Source organism: Lissotriton helveticus, chromosome 7, assembly GCF_964261635.1.
Source record: "Lissotriton helveticus chromosome 7, aLisHel1.1, whole genome shotgun sequence".
NCBI lineage: Eukaryota > Metazoa > Chordata > Amphibia > Caudata > Salamandridae > Lissotriton > Lissotriton helveticus.
In genome coordinates this window covers 848,400,932-848,425,940 of record NC_136068.1, presented here as the reverse complement: position 1 = coordinate 848,425,940, position 25,009 = coordinate 848,400,932, and the positions used below count along the sequence as shown (strand labels likewise).

At 45.5% G+C, this 25,009-nt stretch overlaps 1 protein-coding gene across 2 annotated transcripts in view; it reads left to right on the top strand.

Annotated features, from left to right (window-relative positions):
- The window catches only part of RANBP17 (RAN binding protein 17), a 1,522,743-nt gene that overhangs the window by 1,154,386 nt on the left and 343,348 nt on the right, over positions 1 to 25,009 (top strand). For both annotated transcript variants that reach the window (XM_078653359.1, XM_078653358.1), the window contains exon 22: positions 19,004 to 19,086. In XM_078653359.1, coding sequence (XP_078509485.1) covers positions 19,004 to 19,086 — 83 coding nt within the window. The remainder of the gene's footprint in view (positions 1 to 19,003; positions 19,087 to 25,009) is intronic.

The following is a 25,009-nucleotide window of genomic DNA, read 5'->3' as shown; positions in this document are numbered from 1 at the left end:
TTCTGGGCAATTTAAGAACCAAAACCTGGCCTTGTCTCAATAATGGAGCAACTACAGGTATTACTAAACAGGAAGGAGTAGCTTGTCTTATTTTATTTGGTCTCTGCATTATTTGATTTCTCTTGCAGCCCTGTTTAACTGCACGGATACAGTTTCTGATGAATACTATGAACTGCAGAGTCTTGACCTTAACATTATCCCCAGGCGCCTGACTGGATCCCAAAAATATGCCAGCAACACTCCTGCATGTCCGAAGGTGGCGCTGTGTGGCTCCCCGGTGATTCTGTGCTGCACCTTTACTGAGAGAGCAAAGACGTATATAACCACCCCCCCTACAGGCTCACATCAGTTACTTTCTACTTTCTTTTGCAGGGATCTGAATCTCCGATCCCAATTTTGTTAGACTTCTGACAACTTCAAACGTCACCTCAGACAATGTGGCTTGGAAGATGTCTCTCCCGAAAATGACAGGATTCAAGACTTGTGACTGCAGGAAGCAAATATGAGTCAGGGACATGTACTCGGTGGTGGTTATGCTCCAGTCACGACCCAAATCATGTGAAAAGTGTGCTCTTACCTACCTAAAGGTTATACCGCAGCGAGAGGCAAAATCGTAACTCGCTAAACATAAGAAAAGGTCGCAGTCAAAACATAGGTCCTGCTACAAATCGTGGGACCGCCCACTATCCCATTGAAGTAGCTGGTTCTGCAAGAAGTCACATTCCCGCTCAAAGTCTTTCTGTAAGTCGAAGACGCACCAGAAGCGCTAAAAAGCTAAGTGGGACTCCATCCCACCATTTGAAAGCAGATGAGAAGGTGTGGTCAATAAAAAGACACATATGCATCATCTTACTTGTATAAGGTCCAACAACTGGTCCCGGCACACCCTGAATTTTCCAGGCCGCCGTCAACCCTGCAGCAAATAGCATCCTTCAAAGGCATAATGTTGCACCTCTTTCAGACGTTTCTGGCTCCCTCTAGAGTACCTTTGTACCCCACAGACCCGCAAGGGGCTCCAGCTAGACTTCCGGCACGGGCCCCGCCCTCAGTGCTAACTGACCCCTTGGGACCTGTTCCCAAGTCTGTACCAATGCTAGTAGACTTCTGAACTGGCTCCTAGTCCATGCCAGACCCTTCTGTAGTGATGACAACACCTCTGTTGCCAGTGTCTGACCCTGAATTTTTATTATGTTTTTTTTTTTAGGGGGGGGGAATCTTTTTACTGCAATTAGAAACACATGACAGCGGTATTCAGCACTTTGGGCAACACATCTTAGAATATATGGCATTACAGATGTCAGGACATTGATTTTGTATTGTCATTCCACTTCTTTCTCTCTCTACACTTAGGACTCGGTGGCATGACTATCTCACTTTCACCTTATTCCTCCGCCATCTGGGGAATCCTATTAACAGGCAAACAGAGCATTCCCCTACTGTAGCTATAGCGCCCTAACAATTTCGTCCATTTATGCGGACAACCTTTACCCTCATACACCACCCTCTCCGCCTGCATACACCAATCCATATTGGTTTTCCAATCACTTAGTGCGGGTCCCAAGGCCACCCTCCATCTTCTTGCTGTGTTACACTTAGCCACCAAGGAGCCTAGTGTGACCCACAATCACTCCCCTTAAGTCAGTTGTTTCCCAAATATTCAGTAGACACCATTGAGGCAAGGATTCTACATTTTTCCCACATAGTTATCATACAGGTTATGACCGGACTCCAGTAGTCTTGAATCACTGTGCAATCCCACCATATGTGTAAAAACGTGCCCACATGGCTGCAGCCCCTGGGACATTGCGTTGAGTCAAGTCTGCCCATCTTAACCAGTGTTATGCTTGTATGGTATGTCCTGTGTAATACTTTCAGCTGGACTAACCTGAAACAGGACCTTATAGCTACTTACCAGGGAGACGCCAACGCCTCCAGCCACTTTTCACCCAATTGCCCCAGGTCTTACGTCCATTTATCCAATAGTTTCTCCAAAATGTCAGAGGAGTTGGATATGGCCTTCCTCTGTAGGTAGTCGTCTAACAACCTATCTTCCAGCGGCGACGAGTCTTGAAGATCTGGACCCTTCGGAAATGACTTTCTGTAATGCATGTCATATCTGGAGATATCAGAAGGTTTCCGTCAATGCCAACAAAAGGGCTTTACTTCCCTGTCAGCCCGATAGGTCACCCACTTTCGAAATACCAATAAGGTCCCATTTGTCAAAACTCGGTTGGTGCACTAGTAGACCCAACTGCTTTGAGCCCCACAGCGGAGTGGCTCGGGTAATCTTATCCCACCACCCCAGTGCCACCGTCGCTATTTGCAATATTTTAACAGTCACCGAGGGCGGGGTGACATTTGGTGTTAATTGTTTCCCCCCCCATAGAGGACTCTGAGGTAGCCCCCGGTATTATATTTATCCATCCTGTAGGGTGGTTCATCCTCTGCTAGGTGGACCCATTGGTTAACCACTATGAGTTGCGCCGCCCAATAATAATACTGAAGTGCCAGAAGAGCAATCCTTCCATCATACCAACTTCTTACCAATTTTTGTAAAGCGATCCGTGGGGTCCCTCCATCACAAGGGAGCGTTCGCACTACTTCTTCTATCACTCGAAATATGTAGGTGGAACTAGATGTGGCGTATTTTGTAAAACACACAAAAAGTGGGGTAACGCCATCATTTTACATAGAGAAGCCTTTCCCAACAACAACAAAGGCAGCATCCTCCAGTGCTGAACACCTTACGAAGTCATCAAAGGGGGGTTCTAAATGACACTCTTGAAAAACCACAGGGGCACTGGTTACGTATATACATAAATATTTAAATCCCTCTGTCACTACATTTGCTGTACGTGACCGCGGTCTCGGGCTACAAATGATATATATCTGTAATTTATCACAATTTATAGTATAACCCGAATAGAATTGATACAGGGCGAAAATATGGACTATCCTGTGTAGTGTAGAATAAGGGTTCGCCACGTAAAGAAGGATGTCATCTGCATAGAGGGAGATCCTATCTTCCCAGATCTCGGACCATCTCAGTCCCCTAATGAAATGAAATGAATGAAATTAAATGAAACAGACATTTGTATAGCGCATGGCTACCCGGAGGCATCCCAGCGCTAGAAACAGCTAACAAAGAGAGACAGCCAGATTAAGGAAATAGCCAAGTCTTTAAAAGTTTGCGGAAGGCAAGATGCTTAGGTTCCTTACGAAGATACAAAGGCAGGGTATTCCATAGCTTGGCGGCACTAAATGCAAAACTCTCGCCTCCACTACCGGCTTTCCTGATGTTGGGTACAATGACTAATCAATGGGTCTCCTTGTATCCACCACTGCTGATGGCTGTAATACTAAGGTAAATATCAGCAGGGAGAGGGGGCAACCTTGTCTCATGCCCCTCTGCAATTTGAAAACCGCCAATCATCCCCCATTCACTGTTACCTGTGTTAAGGAATCTGTATATAAGAGCTGTATTTCAGGCTAAGAGTTTTGGTCCGAACCCCAGTCTCTCAAGGACAGCAAACGGGAAGGACCATTCTGTCAGTTTGCTAATATCTTGACCTCTGCATTCTGCAGGGAGATCGGTCTGTAAGAAGCACAACTCTCCGGTGGTTTACCAGGTTTATGTACTACAACAATGTTGGCTAGTCTCTGAGTTTATGGTAGTTTCCCAATCCTGAGACTTTCCTGATACATCTTCTATAAATAAAGGGTGGTCTTGGATGCTATTAATATTTATAATTCGATTGTGAGGCAGTTCGGTCCCATAGCTTTCCCGGAGTTCCGTGACCTAATGGCTCAGATCACTTCACTAGCCGCAAGGGCAGTCTCCAGACTGTCTCTGTCCGTTGCCTCTAAAGAGGAGCATGTTTAGGGTGGACAATAAATCACATGCTTCATCTACAGTGGCTAGTGACGATGGTGTATATAGCTGTTTATAGTACGTAGCGAAGGCATTGGCCACCCCCTGTCTGTCTCTAACCGGTGTTCCATCTTCTGTGATGATCTCAAATACCCATCTAGAAGACCCTTCCCTTTTATCTTACTGCACAAGGAGTTTACCCGCTCTATCTCCTACCTCATATAGGTGATGTAAAGTCGCCCGGTGTCTTGCCTTACCAAAGGGGATGATGGACAGAGCGTTTGAGCAAATCAAACACTCACCCCCAGTCAACTGATCTGGGTTTAATCCATCATCATTCTTTAGCTCACTCCACCACCCCAGTTCAGACATGGCCATATGCAAATCAATCTGACCCTGTGCCTCATGGGAACAGTCCAGCCCGAACTGCCAAGATATGTCTTCCCTGGACCGGAAACAAGCATCCTGGGACCGGTTTCGGGTTCATAACCCTCCTCAGCCAGGCTATCTTGAATCCAGTGACAAAGTGAGCAGGGGACCCACGTCTGGGCATACCCTGCCAACTTAGGGCGAACAAAGCGATACCAAAGGGGATGATGGACGGAGCGTTTGAGCAAATCAAACACTCATCCCCAGTCAACAGATCTGGGTTTAATAGATCATCATTCTTTAGCCCACTCCACCACCCCAGTTCAGACATGGCCATATGCAAACCAGTCTGACCCTGTGCCTCGTGGGAGCAGTCCAGACCGAACTGCCAAACCATGTCTTCCCTTAACCGGAAACAAGCATCTTGGGACCGGTTTCGGGTTCAAAACCCTCATCAGCCAGGCTATCTTGAATCCAATGGCAAAGTGAGCAAGGGGCCCAAGTCTGGGCATACCCTGCCAATTTAAGGAGAATAAAGCGATACCAAATGGGATGAAAGACAGAGCGTTTGAGCAAATCAAACACTCACCACCAGTCAACGGATCTGGGTTTAATCCATCATTCTTTAGGTCACTCCATCACCGGGGCTAGATCGGCTGCCTCCTCCACAATATCCCCGTATTCTTTCTGTTTGACATGTAGTCTGTGCTGTGAATCTTTGTTTTCTTGCAACAGCAGCTCAGACCCCAATGTCTGGAACTCTTCTTCTAACACAGCCAATTGCTTCACTTTGTCTTTTTTGTGGCCGCAATTAGTGAACCCCCTTAACCTCTTATCATTGCCTTAAAGACCTCCCATAGAACTTGGGCCAACTCAACCAAGCCCTCATTTTCTTCAAAATATTGGGCAGTGACCACTTGCAGGCCAGCTCGGTTCAGCTGGACCTTAAAATACCATGGGTTTTGTGGCATCACATTACCCCTGGATGCAGGTCTTCTGACATAAGTTGAGAAGAGTGGGGAATGATCTGTGATTCCCATCGGGAGGTGATACACCTCACTGAATGTAGTGAGTTGCCCTGCAAGCCCAAACATGTAATCAATACGTGACAAACTGCCTTGTGCACCAGAATGAAAGGTATACTGGTGGGCCAGTGGATTCTGCATCCGCCACACGTCCACCAGACCCATGGCTGATAGAAAGTCTGCCTAGACCTTGCCAGAAGGGTCTTTCTGTCTTGCCGGCCAGCGGTCTATTTCTCCGCAGAGAGCCACATTGCAGTCACCCCCAATGAATAGCTCCCCCTGCAGCAAAGAGTCAATGAGTGACCCTAGATCTGTGAGTGCCGCGGCATGGAGTCTCGGGAGGATGTATTGGAAAAGAATATGGAACAGCCTGCCCTCCCAATGTCCCGATAGTGCCACAAAGTGCCCATGAGGGTAATGCGTAATATTTTGTGTGGCAAATGGGAAGGAGTTGTGCAGTAGTGTACCCGCCCCTCTTGATCCTCTAGTGTAGCCGGCATGTGCTACCAGTTTGTAACCCCATCTATTGAGCGCACAATAGGTGTTCCCTGTAGGTGAGTGTCTTGCCGTAGGGCTATATCGGGTGAAGGCGGTTTAGGTGTTGTAGCACTACTCTTCTTTTAATTTTGTCCTCTAGGCCATTCACATTACAAGAGAGTTATTTTAATAATGCAGGAGATTTGGGCAGTACTCATGATATCTGGCATATACAGTGTCATAACATCTCGGCCAGGAGATCGGTAGCCACTGGAGAGATTCTCAGTCTAAACATGGAATACCTGAGAACAGCGGGGAGTCCACCACACATGCCCTTGGGTCCACTTGGGAGATGTTCTGAGCTTTATTGTCCAATCGTCCAAAACACTTGTCATAAATCAATAGTGCTGTTATCAACATACATTGCCAACAAAACACAGAAAAGCAACTTAAATAACCTTCCACCACCACCCCTCTCCCCGCATCGTGGACTCCAAACTGGCCACCCCACCCAACATTGCAGAGCGCCTGTGTACCTCATTCCTCATGACTAAATATAGATGAGCATGTCCCAATCGGGTCATTGCCCTAAACACCCTCCAAGGTAGGCATGTAATGTTTTTACCAAACTGCAGCCGTCCAAGCGGATCGCTACAAGGTTCCAGGTCGTCTTAGCATCTTTTCATGAAATCATCAACTCCGGTCCAGTGATAGAGGAAACCTCAACAACCAGGCCCTTCAATCCCCTAGTAGTGCATTTATATGGGAGCCTGCTGGACCTGCAAAGGGCCAAGACCGCAATCTCTGTTCAAGTCACTGGAAGTCTATCCAGGCGTGTATTGGCTCCAGAGCCCCTCTGGTTCCCGCCAGGTCTGAACGTAAAATCCCTATGGTGGTATTGCGTCGGAAGGTATCTCCAGGCCCTGCTGCAGCCCCTGTCGTTGTCTCTTCTTGCTGCTCTACTGACTGTAGGTACTCGCACGCCTGTTCCCAGGGTGCCACCAGCCATCTAGCCAGCCCCAAGTTCCTCCTGTGAGTCAAAAAAATACTACTTTCCCTCCGCCACCACCCTGAGTTTGGCCGGGAACAACATTGCATATTTTAGTTCTCTTTCACTTAGCACCTTCTTTACCTCAAGGAAGGAACATCTCAACCTCTGAACTTTATTAATAAATTTGACTGTGGCATTTTCATATTTGCGTGGAGGGGCAGAGCGAGCCGTTTGTATTTTTACATCTCTGTCTCTGTAGGTAAGATTCTCGCCACTATAGGACGTGGGGCGCGCCCGGTCGCGGTGGGCCCCCTGGGACTCGATGGGCACGCTCCACCGAGAAGTAATTAGAGAGACCATATGGCTGTCGCTGTTTCACGGTGAGATCTTCAACAAAGAGATCCGCAGCTGGGCACTCTGCCCTCTCTGGCACCCTTAGGATACTGACATTATTCCTGCATGCGCTTCCTTCAAAGTCTTCAAGGTTCGCCTCCAGAGTAGCCTTGGTAGCGAGGGAGCTCTCTTACGTGACCATCAAATGTTTTAGTGGTGGTTTGGAGTTCAGATGCAGAGTCCTCGGTGACCTTGACTCGGGTACCCAAGTTGTGGAGATCCGCAAGCATCAGTGTGACTTCTGAAGTGACCAAGCTTACCCCCTGAATTGCCTCTATTATATCTTGTAGAGTGAGTGCTCCCTCCACCGTACCTGACTAGTGCTGTTGCTCGCCTCCCCCTGCCACCGGAGTGTCCACTCTTGAGCTGCGCAACTTTATCCAGCTTCTTGTAATGCGTCACACGGGCCCTTTGTGACCGGACATACCCCTAGACCGGGTCCACTCCTCGCGACTGCCTCCACCCGACTCACGAGGGTCCTGCGGGCCAGTAGCACACCACCCGGGTCCCAGATTAGTTCCCAGACCCGCTTGGCGGTATCAATCGGCCTACTCCACTGTTGTTTCACAATCCTGCCCCCAGATTGTGGCTCATGTGCGTCTCCGCTAGTCGCTTCACCGGGTCGGAGAATCTAGCACTGGATCAGTGTCCTCAGAAGGGCAACTCCTCCCACCCAAGCCAGGCCTCCACATAAGAAATCAAACAATCTGTGGACAGGTTATCTCCAACACCCAGCTCATAATGGTCCGAAGGCCCTCTATGATTTCACTCGTCGTCATGTGGCCCAGGCTGCATCCACACTCAAAGGCAATCAAAGGGCAGTATCTCTAAGACGTCGGAGCCCACTTACAGGTCACAACTGGAGACACCACACCACGGTCTGCCCCCGTCCCAGCTTCTTCAACACAAGGTCCTCAACCAGGCCTCACAGCTTTCAGGGCCCCATGTAACGTGGGCTCGTCGTTGACCCAGAATTATTGTTGACCCACTCCTGTTGCGCGGCAGGACTACAATTGTGCAACTAGTTTGATTGCAGATTCTAATTCTTGGTCTATGCCTTGATGTCAGTGCCATCAGAGGCTGAAAGCCCTATACTGATTCAACACTGATGCAGTTCAGGGTATGCAGAATGTTTCCCATGACACTGATAATGATTAGGAGTCGGACTACCTGTTTCACTATTCAGATGATGGGCTATACCATGGTATAACAAATGCCAGTAGGCTGGGTACATCTCCAAGTCAAGTTATGCTTCCAACTTGTGTCACTTTCGCTTTAGTAGTGCACAGGTTTGCAGAAGTGCTAGACTTATAGTTGCCTACTGTTGAAAGACAACCTTATTAGCGAAATTCTTCAGTGAGCTCCAACCTTTTCTGAGCCGCTTGGTCTGAGCAGTTTTTGGGCTCTCCAGTCACTTGAGGCCATGTGACATAGACTGGCCCCAGTTGATCCCAATTTTCTGAAAGCCTGGTGGTTCTGCCATCGACAGGTAAATTCACTCTTAATGTCTTTTTGACCTATCCTCTAGATAGGGAGTTGAAACATATAAATGTTTTCGGAAATAGAATCTTCGCTTCCTTGATCGCTGTGTGCTTTCTGGTAAGGTAAAACCATCTTTTATGGGGAATGCCAGCAATGTTGTGCCGCTGGATTAAATTAACCAAGTTTTCAGGAAATGTCCAAGCATCTTTGATGGTTATGCTGTTAAATGGCTCTAGCTTGTTTGGAGCAAAGGCTGATGCGATACCTTGCGTGGATTCCGGTGCGCAGGTTTCGGTGGAAGCAGCTCACAAAGGTACGATGCAACGATCTTCGGGATGGCGACGATCTCAGGAGCGGCGAAGATGCGCGACGCAGCGTTGATCCTCTCCTCTCACGGCTCCTCGATGCGATGGCTCTGCGACGACTCTCGCAGCGACGTGATGCGGTCCCCAAGCAGGCAGTGCGATGATCTCACTCAGTGATGACTGGCTCTGTGACGATACTCGCAGCGATGGTACTTTTTCCGCACCGGAGTGATGCATTCCGCAAGCGAAGGATGCGTTGGTTTTTGCGGCGGCAACAGGCGCTGCAACGATCTCGATCTTCGCGGCTGCGGGAATTTCCTCGCACTGACAGGGATGCTCTCCGCAAGCGAGCGATGCGTGAAACTTTGCAGAAAGTCTTTAGTATCTTCTTTTCCAGCTTCCCAAACACAGGTACAACTTCCAGAGGCACCACAACTGGCCCAAGCACTCTAGGAAGGACAGAACTCTCTCAGTAGAGTTCAGGGAAGCTGGGGGTGAAGTCCTTTTGTTCCTGGGACTTCTTAACAGGGAGCCAGCTCAACTCAGGCCTTTGGAGATCTCTGCAAGCAAGGTGACACAGCACAAAACAAAGTCCTTCTCCTCTCCTTGGCAGCAAAGCAACTGCAGGTCAGCCCACAAACACACAGCAGAACAGCCCTTCCTCTTCAGTCTTCCAGCTTTCTCCTTGGCAGAGGTTCCTTCTTGATTCCAGTATGATCTAATTTTCTGTAGTCTGGGGCTATACTTATATCCCTAAAAATCTTTGTTCCCTTTGTGCAGGAGGGCTCTGAGCCCGGTCTGAACCAGTTCTGTGTATTCCTTGAGCACTTTGTTTCCCTGGCCTCTCCTTTCCTTTCAGAGAGAGGGGCAGGGTTGTCAGCCACCCAGCAGGAGGTGGAGCCAGCATTGTGGAAGGCAGGCATAGCCCTATTCAGGCCCAGGTTCTACCCCATCCCACCACTCTAGATGCAGATGTAGCTATTCAGCCCATGGATGGCCCACTCAGCCTCTGGGAGCCACCCAGCCCCTGCCACTCACAAATTAGACAGTCAATTCACAAACAGGCCAAGGCACACAGAAAGGTCAGACAAGAGAACAGCAACTTTCTAAAAGTGCTGTTTTCAAACACAGGATTTAAAAAACACCTTTTCTAAAAAATGTGTTATTAAATTCTGAGTTCAGGGATACCAGACTTGTATGTCCTATCTTGCTCCGTGGGAAGATATGCAGGTAGCCACTGTAGCCAGCATTCCCCATGATAGTCTATGGGCAAGATAGCCTTTCAATAGTGAAAAACGAAAATGGCTGTAATTCACTATCAGAGCATGTCACCTGCACTAGTACATGCTCTACCTTTCACATTCACTGTACCCTGCCCAAGGGGTACCATGGGCCTTCCATAGGGGTGACCAATGTGCACAGAAAGGGAAGGGTTAGGCCTGGTCAGTGGGGACACTGGCCAGGTTGACATGGCAGTTCATAGAGTGCACACAGGCACTGCGGTGGCAGGCCTGAGACACCATTTTAGGGCTACTCATGTGGGTGGCACAATCAGTGCTGCAGGCCCACTAGTAGCATTTATATCACCAGCCGTGGCACACTCAGTGCACTTTACTAGGGACTTCTTGGTGATACAAATATGCCAATCATGGATAACCAATTACAATAACAATTTACACAGGGAGCACTTGCACTTTGACACTGATCACCAGTGGCAAAGTGCCCAAAGCATCTAAACCAGCAAAAACGAAATCCAGCGCTGCATCAAAAATACAGGCGTTAGAGGCAAAAAGACAGGGAAACCACACGAAAGATGCCAGGTCTAACATTATCTGTTAATCTTTTCGGACGATTTTATTTTTACCTGATCCACCCTTCTATTTAAATCAACTGTTTTGATATGTTTTATCAAACGTCTCCCTGAATCCATTTGTCATGCAATAATGGAATTTGGACTTAGTGTTGACATTTCTTACATGCATGCCTTTTAAGCCGCTGCATATCTGGTCACAGCGAATACTGACACATGGAACATTTTTCCTAGTTGTCATCACTTTTAAAGGCCACATGTGTGAACTGCGGGTGCTTGCTTTCTTCTCAGACACATTCATGCTAACGACCGGGGTGGCCTTCTTACTCTAACTTGTGACATCTTTTCACATTGACCAGTCTATCACTCTGCCAATGTTGTTTGCAACACCTCACCCTCTGAAAGAAGAGGAAGGGATACATCGACTCAACCTAGGCTTTGGGTTTCTACATCAGTTAGGCAAAAGAAAATTGTGCGGTTGATCAGGTATTTATTGGTTTCTCTAGTGTAAAAAGCATCTTATCAATATGAATATTCCTCTGCATACATTTCTGCTGTGGGCTGTCCAAGAAGCAATGCCCTGAAGACCTGTGGATTAATTGCACCATAGCCCAGGCTGCTACTATGGCATTGGTAAGGAGGGTGCCAGTTTTACACCTCTGCCAGCTGCATCTTGGGCATTGGGGCACTAGTTCACAAAGCACTACTGCCTTAACAGCAAGGGGTAGGAGTTGGGCAGGAGGGTTTTGTCCTCTCGGTCATGCAAGATTTCATAATCCTCTACCTTTGGAGGGTACTGCTGTGGTGTCTTTCCAAGGATGAGGAATCTGCCTCAGATTTTTCACTGCTCTCCTTCTCCCCGATATGTGAAATGTACTTCATAAAAAAGTTCCATGTTAGAATTTGGCATGCTGTTACCTGTAATTTGTTTGAAATGCTCGCCGTCTGAGAGCAGAAAAGGAGAAAGATTTAGAAACTGAGTGTGTGCAGGGCTGGCGCTCATTTGCATCTCCAATCTGTCACTTGGAGGTAGGTCAGAGTCACCACAGAGCCTCACAGCACCACCCATCTGCTCACAAGCATTGCTTTAAAATTGTCCAGATCTAGCCTGAGTATATTCTACATTTGAAGAATCTGCCGTTAGGTAAAGTATATAGTAGAAAGGCAAGTAACTTGTTGATCAGGTCCCAGGCTCTTGAATGCTTATTTTCGTTTCTTTTTGGATGTTCATATCCTGTCATTCTTCCTCCTGTCAAACCACATTTCACTTTCTTATGGTGTTCCTCAAGGTTCTTCACATAATCTTACACTTTCCAAGCTATGTTCTCCCCTTCCTTCTCCGATAAAATAATTTGGTCTCTCCTTAAAGTCTTATGCTGATAACATTCTATTATTTTAAGACTTGATGGCAATTGAGCTGCCCAACCCAAGTTACCGAATTTTCTGCTTTCTGTTGCCGACTGAATGGACACACAAGGCTCAATTCAGAAAAGGCCAACTTAGTGATTTAGGTGGCGCCGCTTGCATCTGGTCATCTAAAATGCAACCTTAGTTCTCCTCTGTTGCTTGTCAATACAGTTAGCAAATATATATTTTCTTTTTTTTCCGTAAACTGCCCGTCTCTCACCAGATTAGCTAAGTCTCTTAAAGCTGCTTTTATTGGTTAAGGATGCCGAATAAGGTCCTTCCTTTTGTCTACTTTAAAAAAAAAAAAACTCAAAGGAGCACTTTTGCACTTTAGTTCTGAGACAGTTTTTACTTAGGTTATTATTGCTGGCTGCTCTCTGGTCGGCTGTATATTTTGTGGAGAGTTTCTGCTGATGGGGGCAGCCATTTTCCTTCTGCTGGACATCTAGTGGCACCAACTTGTAGCTGTCAACTTACTTTCTCCCCTACCTACTATTTAAACGATGTCGTGGCACAGAGGCGCTGCTCATACTGCGAAGGCAAGTCCGTCTGCACCCATCCGCATCTGTTCCGTGGCAAGTGTCAGCCACTCTGCCCTTTTTATATCAGGACTTACTAACACAATTCATTACTCTTGTAGTGAGTTCAATTCAATTCAATCTTAGCTTTATTCGATTTCTATATAAGAATCATAAAAGCAACAACAGTACATAAATATAGGCCAGTACATTTCATCAAAATTACATATGTAAAAAATAAAATCAGATCGATAAAATAATCAGCTAAACATTCTAGGGCGAGATAATGAGTCAAATTGATCAGGCGTGGAGATGAATACAGCCACTTGATACAAGACCACACCTGCCCATCAGATGGTTGCTCTATGGTTTTTTACATTTCAACTAGACATATAATGATCTAGGGTAGAAGTCACTTATGCTCCAGATAGATATAGGACCATCTCCTAATTGAGGCTGCCAAGATTGGAGAAAAGGAACAACGTATTTAGACCTGAATTTGACAAGTACCAAATCGCCCGCCAAGTCCTTGCGCAGGGGTCCTAGCCAACCCACTCTTCTGACACTTAGTATGGTGCCATCGATGTTGGGTGGTAGAGGTCTATTTTTGGTTAGCCAAAACATAACCTTGTTTCTTAGGTCCATATGGCTTTCATGTTTCCCCCTTATAAGTTCAGGTACTCCCGAGAGGACGCACACAATAGGGGCGGCCTCTGGAGGCAAGTGTAGATGTTTGGTTTTGAGCAACATATTGTTGTGATTGACCACTGTTCCCTTATTTAATGTCAATTGTTTGTTTAGCCCTACTCTAGGGCGAGAGCTCCGTACAGTTGTGACAGGGGGATCAAAAATTTCCACATTTGAAGTTACTAGTTGGTTATGAATGGTCTTGCTTTGTATACAGTTTTCGGGCATTTCTATGGCCGCTAAGCGCTGTGATTGAGTGGATACTCCCATAGTTTTTACATGTAATGTATTGGCCTTGATGGCTTCCTCAACGCCCGTGAGCCTGTCCCCTAAACTAGCCATTTTATCCATCAACGGGGATATTATAGTCTTAATCATGTTCTCGATCGAAGCCATTAAAGAAGCATGGATAGGTGCATTCGATATAACAATGTTGGGAGTATTGGGGGATACGGGATAAGGATTTGGTTATTGTTGCTTGGCCTGTCTACCCAGTTGTTTGACCCCATCTCTCTTCCTTTTAGCTTTAGTGAGCTGAGGGGTCGATGCCGAATGCGAGTTTTCTTTTAATCGTATTACAGGGGGTGCATCCTGCATACTGTGAGTTGGTTGAGGTTGACTGCAAGACCGAGGGCTAATAGTTGCTATGGCGCAGATAGGAGAATTAATTTGCACATTGTCTGATTCCACGGGAGCATACGTGGATTTACACATGTTGTTTAGTTCCTCCAGTAAAGACATCTCTGGAGCAACATCAGCAGTCTGTAAAGGAGAGCACATTGTGGGCGAACTATCCAGGGCTGGGGATCACTCTATTCGCTCTAGTTCTCTGACAATGGGGAGCGTTACCCTCTTTAGATAGTGGTCCATCGTTCCTCTGAACAAGTCACTGTGGGCGGAGATGTTTCTGATACCCCCCTTGCAGGTCATGTCATCAGCCATCTTCCAATGTAAACGGTTAAACAGTACCACTATGATGGCGAATGGGAAGGACCTATTTGTAGCAGGGGAATAGATAATAATAATCCACATTTGTAAAGCGCACAATCACCCGTTAGGGTCTCTAGGCGCTGGGGGCCGTCGGGAAGATTAAGCAAGCTATTGCCCAGAGTCACATGGTGCTGGGCTAACCTGCCGCCGGAGATCGAACCGTGATCCCCAGATTCCAGCGTCAGTCGCCCTGGCCGCGGCTCTTCCCTCAGTCGCCCTGGCCGCGGCGCCACACCTCTTCCCTAGATAAAGGGTAGCAGTACCTTTAATACTTTTTCTCCTCATTCCGAACCAAGGGGAATGGCCCCGTCCCGGCCTCCTCTGGCCTCTGATGGCCGCAGATGGCCCCGCCCTTGTCCCGGGCTTCTCCCGGCACGTCCCGCCTGAGGCTCTGGGCGTCGCTGTAACCAGGTCCAGGTGTGGCCAGGCAGAGGATCCTGGGACTTGAAGTCCACCAAAGCTGTTCGGGCGTCACCCACCAAGCCCACAGTTCCAGATAGTCAGGTAAGCGCCTCGCCTCTCGCGCTCAGCCCGCAGTTCACAGAACGGAAGGATTTGACCTTGTAGCCTCCCAAAAAGCTCACACGAGTCGATTAGCCAAAGAGACCTCCAGCGCAGTGTAGTGAGTTATCTTTGTTTAACTCCCCTAAAGCGGGCTGTGGCAGACACTCTGTTAAGGAGTGCAGTGGAGTAGTTAGCTGCCATAGCTCTTAATGCTGCCTTATAGTTAGGGCTTGATCATGCTTTGGGTGGCCAGCTATGTACAATAAAATATTCTAATGTACCCTCTCATGTGTCCTCAAACAGTGGCATCCTGAAGCCATCACTTGAGCCATGTGGAAATAAGAGTTTACAGTCTGCCTGATTAATGTTCATTCATTACCCAAGCATGCCTTTCATATTCCAATAGATCTTATTCTGGACAAATGTTCCTTATCGCAACCTGACAGTGCACCGACTCTATTCTAGGCATTTTTCATGCTTTCCCTGCTGGGTACACTATTTGTAGATCAGATAAGTGGGCAAATCAGGAGGGGTGAGGGGATCGGCATGATATTATGTTGTAATTTTACGTGCTCTACCTTTCAGCTGGATAATCTAGGCGAATTGGGAAACTTGGGGTTCAAAATCTTCTATCCTTAAAGGACACCTTCTCTGGTGTCCTACTTTACTGTCCCCATGGCTTCGCCTCAGAATTTTTGGCCACCTTGGATGAGGCCCTTTACTCTGCTTCACTGCAATTCTCAACTTTCACGGTCCTCAGGAACTTTAACTTGCATGTTTACGATTCCTCTGATGAAGCAGGACTGACACTGGTGGAGATGTGCATGGTGCTCAATCCGTAACAAATGGCGATTAATGCCACTGACCAGGCAGGTCGTTTGTTGGATTGTATTTTCCCATTATCCGCACATGGTTCAACGATTATCGGTTCCCATTTTGTTGAGTGAGACAAGGCTACCTTTAACCTTGTCTCGATTAGAAAGGTCATGGATACGGTCAGTACTTAAAATACATTTGTCTCCATTCAGTTTATGGAATTGTTATTAACTTCTAAGCTGATGCTTTTGAGCATTATGGATTTAGACCTCAAGTCAGTTAATTCTTGGCTACCTGAAGCTACTGTCTCCTTGACCCTCATCAAGACAGTCTCTGCAAAGCAAAAAAGGCCCATCTTCCCCCTGATTCATGTTAGATCTGTGTTCCCTTAAAGGTTGTAAACAGCTGAAGCGTAAATGACAGCTCACTACTAAAAAGATGACACCCCTTTAAATAAACGTTTGCATCCCTCACTGTCAGGTGTTCATTCTTTTCATAGTATGCAGACAGCTCTCTTGGAGGTAACTGCGACAATTAAGATTGTGCAGTATGGTGCTAGGAACCAGTAATTTTAGCAGGGAAGTGGGTGGACGTAAACACATACACACTCGCTCACACCCATGCATTTACACACAGGCACACGCACACACACATTCACTCACACCCATGCCTCTACAAGCAGGTGCATTCACAACATTCATTCTCAAATATACATGCATACACGCACCAAACATTTAAAAAAAAATCACACTTATCTACACAGCTCTGCTTCAGAGGTCCCAGTATGTCACTCGTCACAGAGTGAGATTGGGTCAGTGACAGCTGATGACCCCACCCCATCCTGTGACAAAGTGTCAGTCGGCCCTCGGCACATCAGGGCTTAAAACTAAAGCGCCCATTCCAAGGCAATCAGTGACGCTGCCCCTCGTCACGAGGGAGAAGGCCTCAAGGTGCTTTGCCAGGGTGAACAGGTCACGCCCACTGAAGCTATGACCTCTTCAGCCCTTCTAAAGTTCAGCTCAGGCAGGCAGGAGCCTGTGCATTTAGCGCATGCCTAGCTCCTGACCTGAAAATAAAGTGTGTCTGTCAGCCTGACAAACACTTTTCTTGTTGGGCATAGGGTAAGGGGGCGGGCCCCTCTGCCCATTAGGATGGGCTGCTGCTGGTAAGAATGTTGCCTTGATCCTGTTAGATGTTTCAGCACCATTCGACACTGTCTCCCACTCTATTCTTCTTCAGCACCTGACTGAGATAGGCATTGGAGGTGCTGCTAGGAACTGGTTAAAATCATATCTGGAAGGTAGAGAGCAACAGGTTTGGGTTGCCCCTTATTTCTAGACCAGCAAATCTGTCGGAAATAGATGTCAGTGACTAACCCGCATGAGGCCTGGTTCTGGTGCTTTGGCTCGGGGAACAACTCCAAGATGTTCGAAGAATGTACCTGCATGTAACCAAAGGTAGTCTAGGGCCATGAAGTGAAACTGTATGTCGCTGAACAATGAAAGAAGTTGTGGACCTCATGCAGTCCCACTCCAAGTTGAGGGTGCGGAGCCATTCACACTCTTGCGGCCACTCTGGCATCAGGTCTTCAGGGTGAAGTCTCATCCAATTAGTCAAGGTCAACATCGAAGAGGAAGCTTAAGAAATAGAAGCAGGACTCGACTCCATTGTACCATACTGTCTGAAGACAAGTCGGGAGAGCGTCAAGCGACCATTCGATCTCGCTCATGATCCCAGCTTGAAGAGCTGATTTCCCAACTGGCCGTGTTGAGCCCCAAATTTCCTGGGCCATCGACGACACCACCGCAGGTTGACCGTCCTAAGGAAGCCATGCTGCATTTGTTTGGCACTCTTCCAGCTCCACATGGGTCTCTAGTTGGGTTAACGCCAGAAGATCGGCACTTGGCATCTGCGATTGTTGAAAGCTCACGCTGTGACTTCACATTTCAGTTCACCAGGTTTCTCATACTCATACATACTCATACAAAACATTTCCCTACCACAGAGTTTTCCTCAGAGGCTCCATCGTTATTTTGGCTCCGATTCTGACCTGTGTTTGCCACCGCCTGACAGTGATGATGGGGACGATTATGTTTGTAACTGGCTCTTCAATTTATTGTTTTGGCTGCTTGTAGAAAAGCTCTCCTACTTTAAGCGTTTTCGCATCATCACAAAGCGCTTCATGGCCAAAGCCTAGCATTCCTTCAGAAAGCTTTTGCCTTTTAGAAACCTTTAGATAATCCATACTGCTTCAGCACGAGGGCAGGTGTTACCCACATTCTGTAAATGCCCCCGGTGAGGTCATGAGCTCTCCTCTACTTGTCGATTGAATTCACTTCACTTACCTTCCTGAGAAGCCGCTGATCATATAACTTAGCATAACTTACTCAAAATGTAGCTTTTCACTCCATAACTGGAACTTGTTGCTGCTGTCTCTAGTCCTTCCTGATGGGTAACTGTACGTTTTATAAATACTAAGAATGAATAAAGTCATCTACAAAAATGTTTCTTAAGCATATGAGAAGACGGTACTCTGCCAGAAAGCACTACTGGTGAAAATGCATCCATGAGTCGTCACAACTGATGCCTACAATACCCAAGTTTGTGTATGTCATGCCAGGAGTGGCTCAGTGAGTTAAGTGCTGTTCACCGACATTTTGGCAAGTCCAGATCCTAACAATGCCCTCTCTCACCCCCTCCTTCAGAAGTCGGTGAGCTGAATTGGATTGGTAGTAGTAAAGCCTTCTATTAGGCAGCACAGAGGGTTGTACAATATATTACTGTTTATTTCCATACAGGTGGGGATGTTGTGTGCCTGCTAGTGGCTTTGTCCATGTTTAATAACATTGAGTTATGCAGAAGGTCCCTTTTATCTGCCACTCACAAACAGAGGAGCTAAACGGAATACCTCAGTCTACGGACATTTTAACTAGTAACCGTGGAAGAAAAATTGTTGACTTTTCTGAAAAAATCCCTAAACTTTACACCAACTCGTTAGTAATTACAATGTTTCATCTAAAATTCTTCTCTTTCCCTGTGTGTATCCTGATTATAATGTGCTGCAGCTCGAGTGTATAGATTCCGTCTCAAAATATTGTTTGTGTTTGGACTGAATAAAGTGTTATTTGTGTTCTGTTTTCAAAGAGCTTCTTTGTATATCTTTGTTCGAGATTGTTCTTTTCAAAAACTCAGTATTTGCTAATCAGTCACAGTATTGTGAAGGGACATTCTTATAATTACCTTGTTAAACACATCATTTTGCTACTGGTGTAAGTGGAAGTACTTGAATTGAAAATAATCTTTTTATTTTAACAAAAAGTCGTTTAACATGTCTCTCTGGTATTGTGTTTAATTTTAGGTCACAAAGATTAAATTTTGACGTATCGTCTCCCAATGGAATCCTTCTTTTCAGGGAAGCTAGTAAAATGATTTGCACATATGGTGAGTCACTTTTTCACTAAGATCATCATGTCTCCTGTTCTGTTTTTCTCTTATGTACATGTTTGATGGAAAAATTAGCTAGATACTCTCTTAGTTATAAGACTTTTTCAGTAGTAAGCTTATTGGCCCTGATTCAAAAGTCATAAATCACAGCCACAGTTTTACAACCTTGCAAGTGTACGGATCTGCGACTTTTTCGGAATTTTCAAACATTTTCCAGATAACGCACACTGGTCGAAGTGGTCGGCATCTGAGGGGCACGACCTGCCCATACCTATTTATTTTTAGGAAACCTGTGTCCAGTTTTCCTATTTGTTGTGAAAAAAATAACCCTCCTTCAGCTGAAGTGTAAGGTAGAGGTAGGGAGTTCCCTGTGCTGTGAAATTGAGGGAGGCTCAGACAGCTAAACAAAGTCTTCTTCTCAGGGTGCCTGCTTGCCTGAAAGAAATGTAAATGTGCACAACTGGTAAATCTGCAAATGTAAGGGGTGCTTGTAAGCTGATTTTGGCTTTAATTAATGGAATCTCTTGAAGCTGCCTGATGACTCAGATTTATTATTTTTAAGTGGTATTGTAAGAGAGTTACCAGCTGAGTTGTGAAGTGTGTGCTTTTGAAGGACAACTTAAAAAAACTAAAAACTATGTACAGTCTGCGTCTTACTAAAATCTATATTTAGGACACACTTTTTTATTTTAAATCTTTTTGCACATTTTGTCGGACACTATCTTATACTGTGTGTAATACAAGTTTAAAATGTGGATTTTCCACAGCCTTGGTGGGCTGAAAATCTTGATTTTATTAAGGACACGGAGGCAAACATTATGCAATAATTCCTTTATTGCTACCACTCCGCAGCAAGAAAAAAAAACATCATGTTCTTAGAATAAAGAATATAGAACCTCTAAGAACATTCCAATATCAACAAAAGTCTTTAACATCATATGCTCTTCCTTCTGACATTGCCTGCTAAAAAAGAAAAATGTAAAACATATTTCATATTTTTAGTCTTTAAACTGGAACAAATCCAACAAATCGAAATCTTCTTTCTTCTCCAAACGTTGAGATGAGATATATCCAAAATACGACCCATTCAGCTTGAATTTTGACCTGAAAAAATACAATGCAAAATCATCAGGGTTTATTTATTTTATTTTATTTTGAAGGTTTTATAGAGCGCAAACAAGATCCTTGCGGATATCAGAGCGCTTTACAATGATCAAGGCTGATTATACATAATGAATAGCATGACATTATAAATGCAGTAATATGGGGGAAAGAACAAGCATGGGATAAATATACGAATATACACAAAAAAGTCGTAAAGTACAGAAGCATGGGATCACAGGCCAAAAACACAGAAAAGTCGTCAAAGAACATAACAGGCGCGTCTCGATTGAAAAAGGTTCAGGGCTGGGTAGAGAGGTCAAGTAAATTTTGCCATGAGAATTGCTTTTACTTCCTTTTTGAAAGATACGGTAGAAGAATTCAGCCTGGTTTCAGGGGGAAGAGTATTCCAAATCCTAGGCGCCATCCCAGAGAAGGAACATTTATATGTTTTCTTTTTATTGAATCTTTGAAGTTTCAGTAGTAGGTTATCTGCACCCCTAGAGGACCTTGAGCCACCAGAGATTGTCAATTTCTGTGCGAGGTAAATGGGTGCCTTGTGGTGTAAGGCCTTATGTGTCATGCAAGCTATTTTTTGATGAATTCTTGCTTCAAACGGGAGCAAGTTCAATGTTAATGTTAATAGAATTTATACAGTGCAACGAATACCCTCAGGTGCTTTGGTGCTGTATAAGGATATTAGGTATGGGGAGATGCGGGAACTTCTTTTCGAGCCAGTGATGAGTCTTGCTGCAGCTTTTATTGAGGCTCTAAGGGGGCTGTAGTCGCTTTAGGAAGGACACATAAAGAGACACTAACAATCCACACGAGGGATAACTAGCGCTTGTACAGCCTGTTTGAAGTCGTTGACTGGCAAGAATGGCTTCAGCTTCCTAAGAGTGTTTATCTGGAAGTTTGCTCCCTTTGTAGAGTTGCTAATGTGTTTCTGCATAGTGAGACTGCTTCCAGAATTATTCCCAAGAATTTTGCTGAGTCTACAATAGTTGGTTGAATGTTGAGTGCAGAGAGATGTTGGAATCAGTCTTACATCACTGGGATTTTAGCGGGGGGGCTATAAGGAGGAATTCGGTCTTTAGAGCGTTCTGTTTGAGATGATTTTCTGCCAACCATATTTGGGAGTACATGAATGTGGAGTTAAGCTGCTTAATGTCTTCGAAAGTATTAATCTTTAGATAAAGTTCTGTATCATCAGCGTACATATGATATTGCACGTTAGCCGGCTGTAAAATTTCGGTGAGTGGCTCCATGACCAGGTTAAACAGTGTCGGTGATAGTGCGGACCCTTGCAGGACGCCCAGCCTTACTGGTACTGGATTGGAAAGAGTGCTGTTGATCTTGAATTGTTGTGTGCGGTTATGTAGAAAGGAGGTAAACCAGTTTAGCACTGATCCTGATAGACCCATTCTAAGTCTGAGAAGATCAAGCAGACTCTTGTGTTTGACTGTATCAAAAGCTGAAGATAGGTCCAGCAGGATGAGTAGACATGATCCGTTCTGGTCCAGGATTTGAAGCGCATCATCAATAATGTTAGTCATGGCTGATTCCGTGCTGTGCCCTGCTCTGAAGCCTGATTGTTAGTTGTTAAGGAGGTCAAAGTGAACGATATGTTTAGTTAGTTGATGGTGCACACATTTTTCAAGCAGTTTGGCCAGGGTAGGGATATTGGATATAGGGAGATAGTTGTTAAGATCCGTGGGGTCAGCTGTTGGTTTCTTTAGGATGGGTGAGGGAAGGATAATATTTGCCTCCGTGTCCTTAATAAAATCCAGATTTTCAGCCCACCAAGGCTGTGGAAAATCTAAATTTTATGGCATGACACGGATGCCAACATTATGCACGTTCAAAGCATATCAACGATACATTGAGCGGCACTCTCAATTGGTTTAAAATAGAATTTCCTAAAAACAGAATCTGTTGACCAATCCGCACTTTTTAAAATATCTTGCAGACTGCCTCCTAAAATTTGTGCTTTCGATGCAGCTGCTCCTCTCACTGAATGTGCACCAAATTTACTTATATCTATTCCTGCTTTTTCCATTAACGTTTTCACCCATCTTGCCAAAGTGGATGACGAAACCGCTTTATATGGATACCTGAAAGAAATGAGTAATTGATCCACCCCAACAGGTCTAATAGGCCTTGTTCTACATTCATATTACTTTACACAACGTACCACACAAAGTTTTCCCTTTTCTAATAGATATGGATAAAAAACAGAAGTAGAATTCGTTTTTGTTCTTTGTTTTATATAAAAACAAATTCCTTCAGGAGTTAAACATCTGCTTGTTATTTCTAATGCCTGAACATCTGAAACTCTTCTAAAAGAAAGAAGACACAACAACATAGTAAGTTTAAAAGATAAATCTTTTAAATCCAAAAACCTATTATCGTCCCATGACTCAAATAAACGAAAGATAACAGACACATCCCAAAGAGAAGTATACCTTGGACCAGGTGGATTAGCCAACCTGATACTTCTCAATAATCTTTTTACCATAATATCCTGTCCAACAGTCATTCCATTCACCAAAATATGCCCTGCGGAAATTTCTGACCTACGTAAATTCACAGACCTATATGCTAAACCTCTCTTGTACAAATTAATCAAGTAATTCAAAACATACTACATCTGCTGATATGGGATCCAAATTCCTTTCCACACACCAACCATTCCACGTATTTCATGCCGACTTATATATATTCCTTGTTCCATGAGCCCAAGATTTCTCTATGAGTTTCGAAGCTTCAGATGAAAGTCCTGGCTTATTCCAGATTCTCCTGAAAGTTTCCAAGCTTGGAGATGAAGTTGACCCGAATCCACCAAAGTGTGAGCCTCCCCCAGAGAACCCCACAAAATCCCTTGAAACATGAGAAGTAGAATTGGTAAATCCACACTCATCTCCAACAACATAGGGTACCAAGCTTGAGAACGCCAAAATGGAGTGATCAACATCACTGTTTCTTTCCACTTCCGAATCATCCCTGTCACTTTGCTTATCATTGAAAATGGTGGAAATGCATATGGAAGTAGGCCCCTCCAATCCTGCAGAAATGCATCTATTCCCATTGCCTCCAGATCTGGATGCCAACTGAAAAACCTATCTAGTTGTGTGATAATCCTGTTCGCAAAAAGATCTATCTGAAATGGACCCCAAAATTGGTTCAATTTCATAAAAACCATTCTGTCTAACATCCAATCACTGGAATCATAAAAATTCCTTGAAAACCAATCTGCCACAGAATTGGAATTCCCTGGAATAGGTTCTGCTTGAACATAAATATTCCTCTCCAAACAATACTCCCCAAAAACTCTTGCTATATCTGCTAGACCTTTCCACCGTGGGCCTCCCATCCTGTTGACATATTGCACTGCCATCCTTAAGATGACTGAACATTTTGCAGTCTGTTCTCCAACACATTTTATAGCGAAAGATCCTGCTAATAATTTGTGACGGGGCGGGTCCCCTGGTGGAGGAACAGTCACCGGAACTGGACTGGTGGTCCGCCACCCCACTTTTACCTGCTTCCATTCCCTTCCTACAGCAGCCCGAATCATACCCTCAGGAGGAGTGGGCGGTAAAAGACCCCGAACACTGGTGGCAAAACGAGATGGTGGAGGTGCCTGATCCCTTTAAGTGGGAGTATACAACGGATGAAACCCCGCCCCTACCGAGCATCCCTGCGTCAAAAGGGGGAGGAAACCAGGAAGCGACGGACGGCGTTTTCCCGGAGGAGAGAGGAGTATACCGAAGCGGAGAGCAGAGTGAGGAAGAAAAGGACAGCTCAGAACAATCCCTGAAGACCGGAGTGGAGTCGGAGAAGCCAGGAGGCCACCGTTTCCACGTGTCGCCCCGCCACGCTCCCACGGGAGGAGCGTGGCTCCAACAGGTACGGGGCAGAGTGGCGGGCTGGGTGGGACGTTGGGTCCAACCTACGGAGTAGCCTGTAAATTTGTATAGCCCCGTGTATAGTCCTCCGACCCTCTCCCCTTTTCCTCGCACGAGCACTCCTACACTTCGGCTGTATAAATTCACCATTGCACTAGGTTACCCTCACTCCCGGTCCTTGCTTTACCCTAGTCCCAAACCCTCCACTAATTCGTCCCTCTCTCTCCTTTCCTTACGGCGGCTGCAACCGGAAACTTGGGGAAAGCTGATACCTGACCGCATCGCAAGCTGGAGCCCTTACGGAAGCCTGTCATCGACCCGGCCGCCTTTGCTCGAGAGAAAATGACCAGCCGAAGGAGAAAGTCTTACATAAAAATAAAGCCTTCCCTTAAAACCTTCTTCAAGGTCTCGGACTCTATCTCTGTTTCCCCTACCCCTCCTGTCTCTTCGTCCCTCACCAACCCGGGACATAATTCTAAACAATTTAAATGTAAATTCCTTTCCTGATTTGTCCTACGACCTCCAGTACTTAACAAACCACATCTTTCACCCCATCCTTCCAGACTTGCATCTGATTCTACAACTAGATCAGCATTTTCTCCAAAAATTGCTTGTCCATTCCACGCTTCCATATTCCTCAGCCACCAAATTAACTCTCTGATTATCTCAAACCATTTCTTAAATGGAAAGCCTTCATCCTCTGTAGTGTCCTGTAATGTAAAGGACCTGGAGAAATTGCCTGAATAGTACATGACAGGAGTCCTACAACACGAGCCAACATTCTTAAAGAAATACTGTTCATTTTCAATGCATTTGTTAATTCCTTCCGAATTCTCTTTAGCTTTTCCCTTGGAAGGTTCAAATCTGCTTCCACTGTATCTATCACAAACCCTAAAAATTGTGTTTGTTGA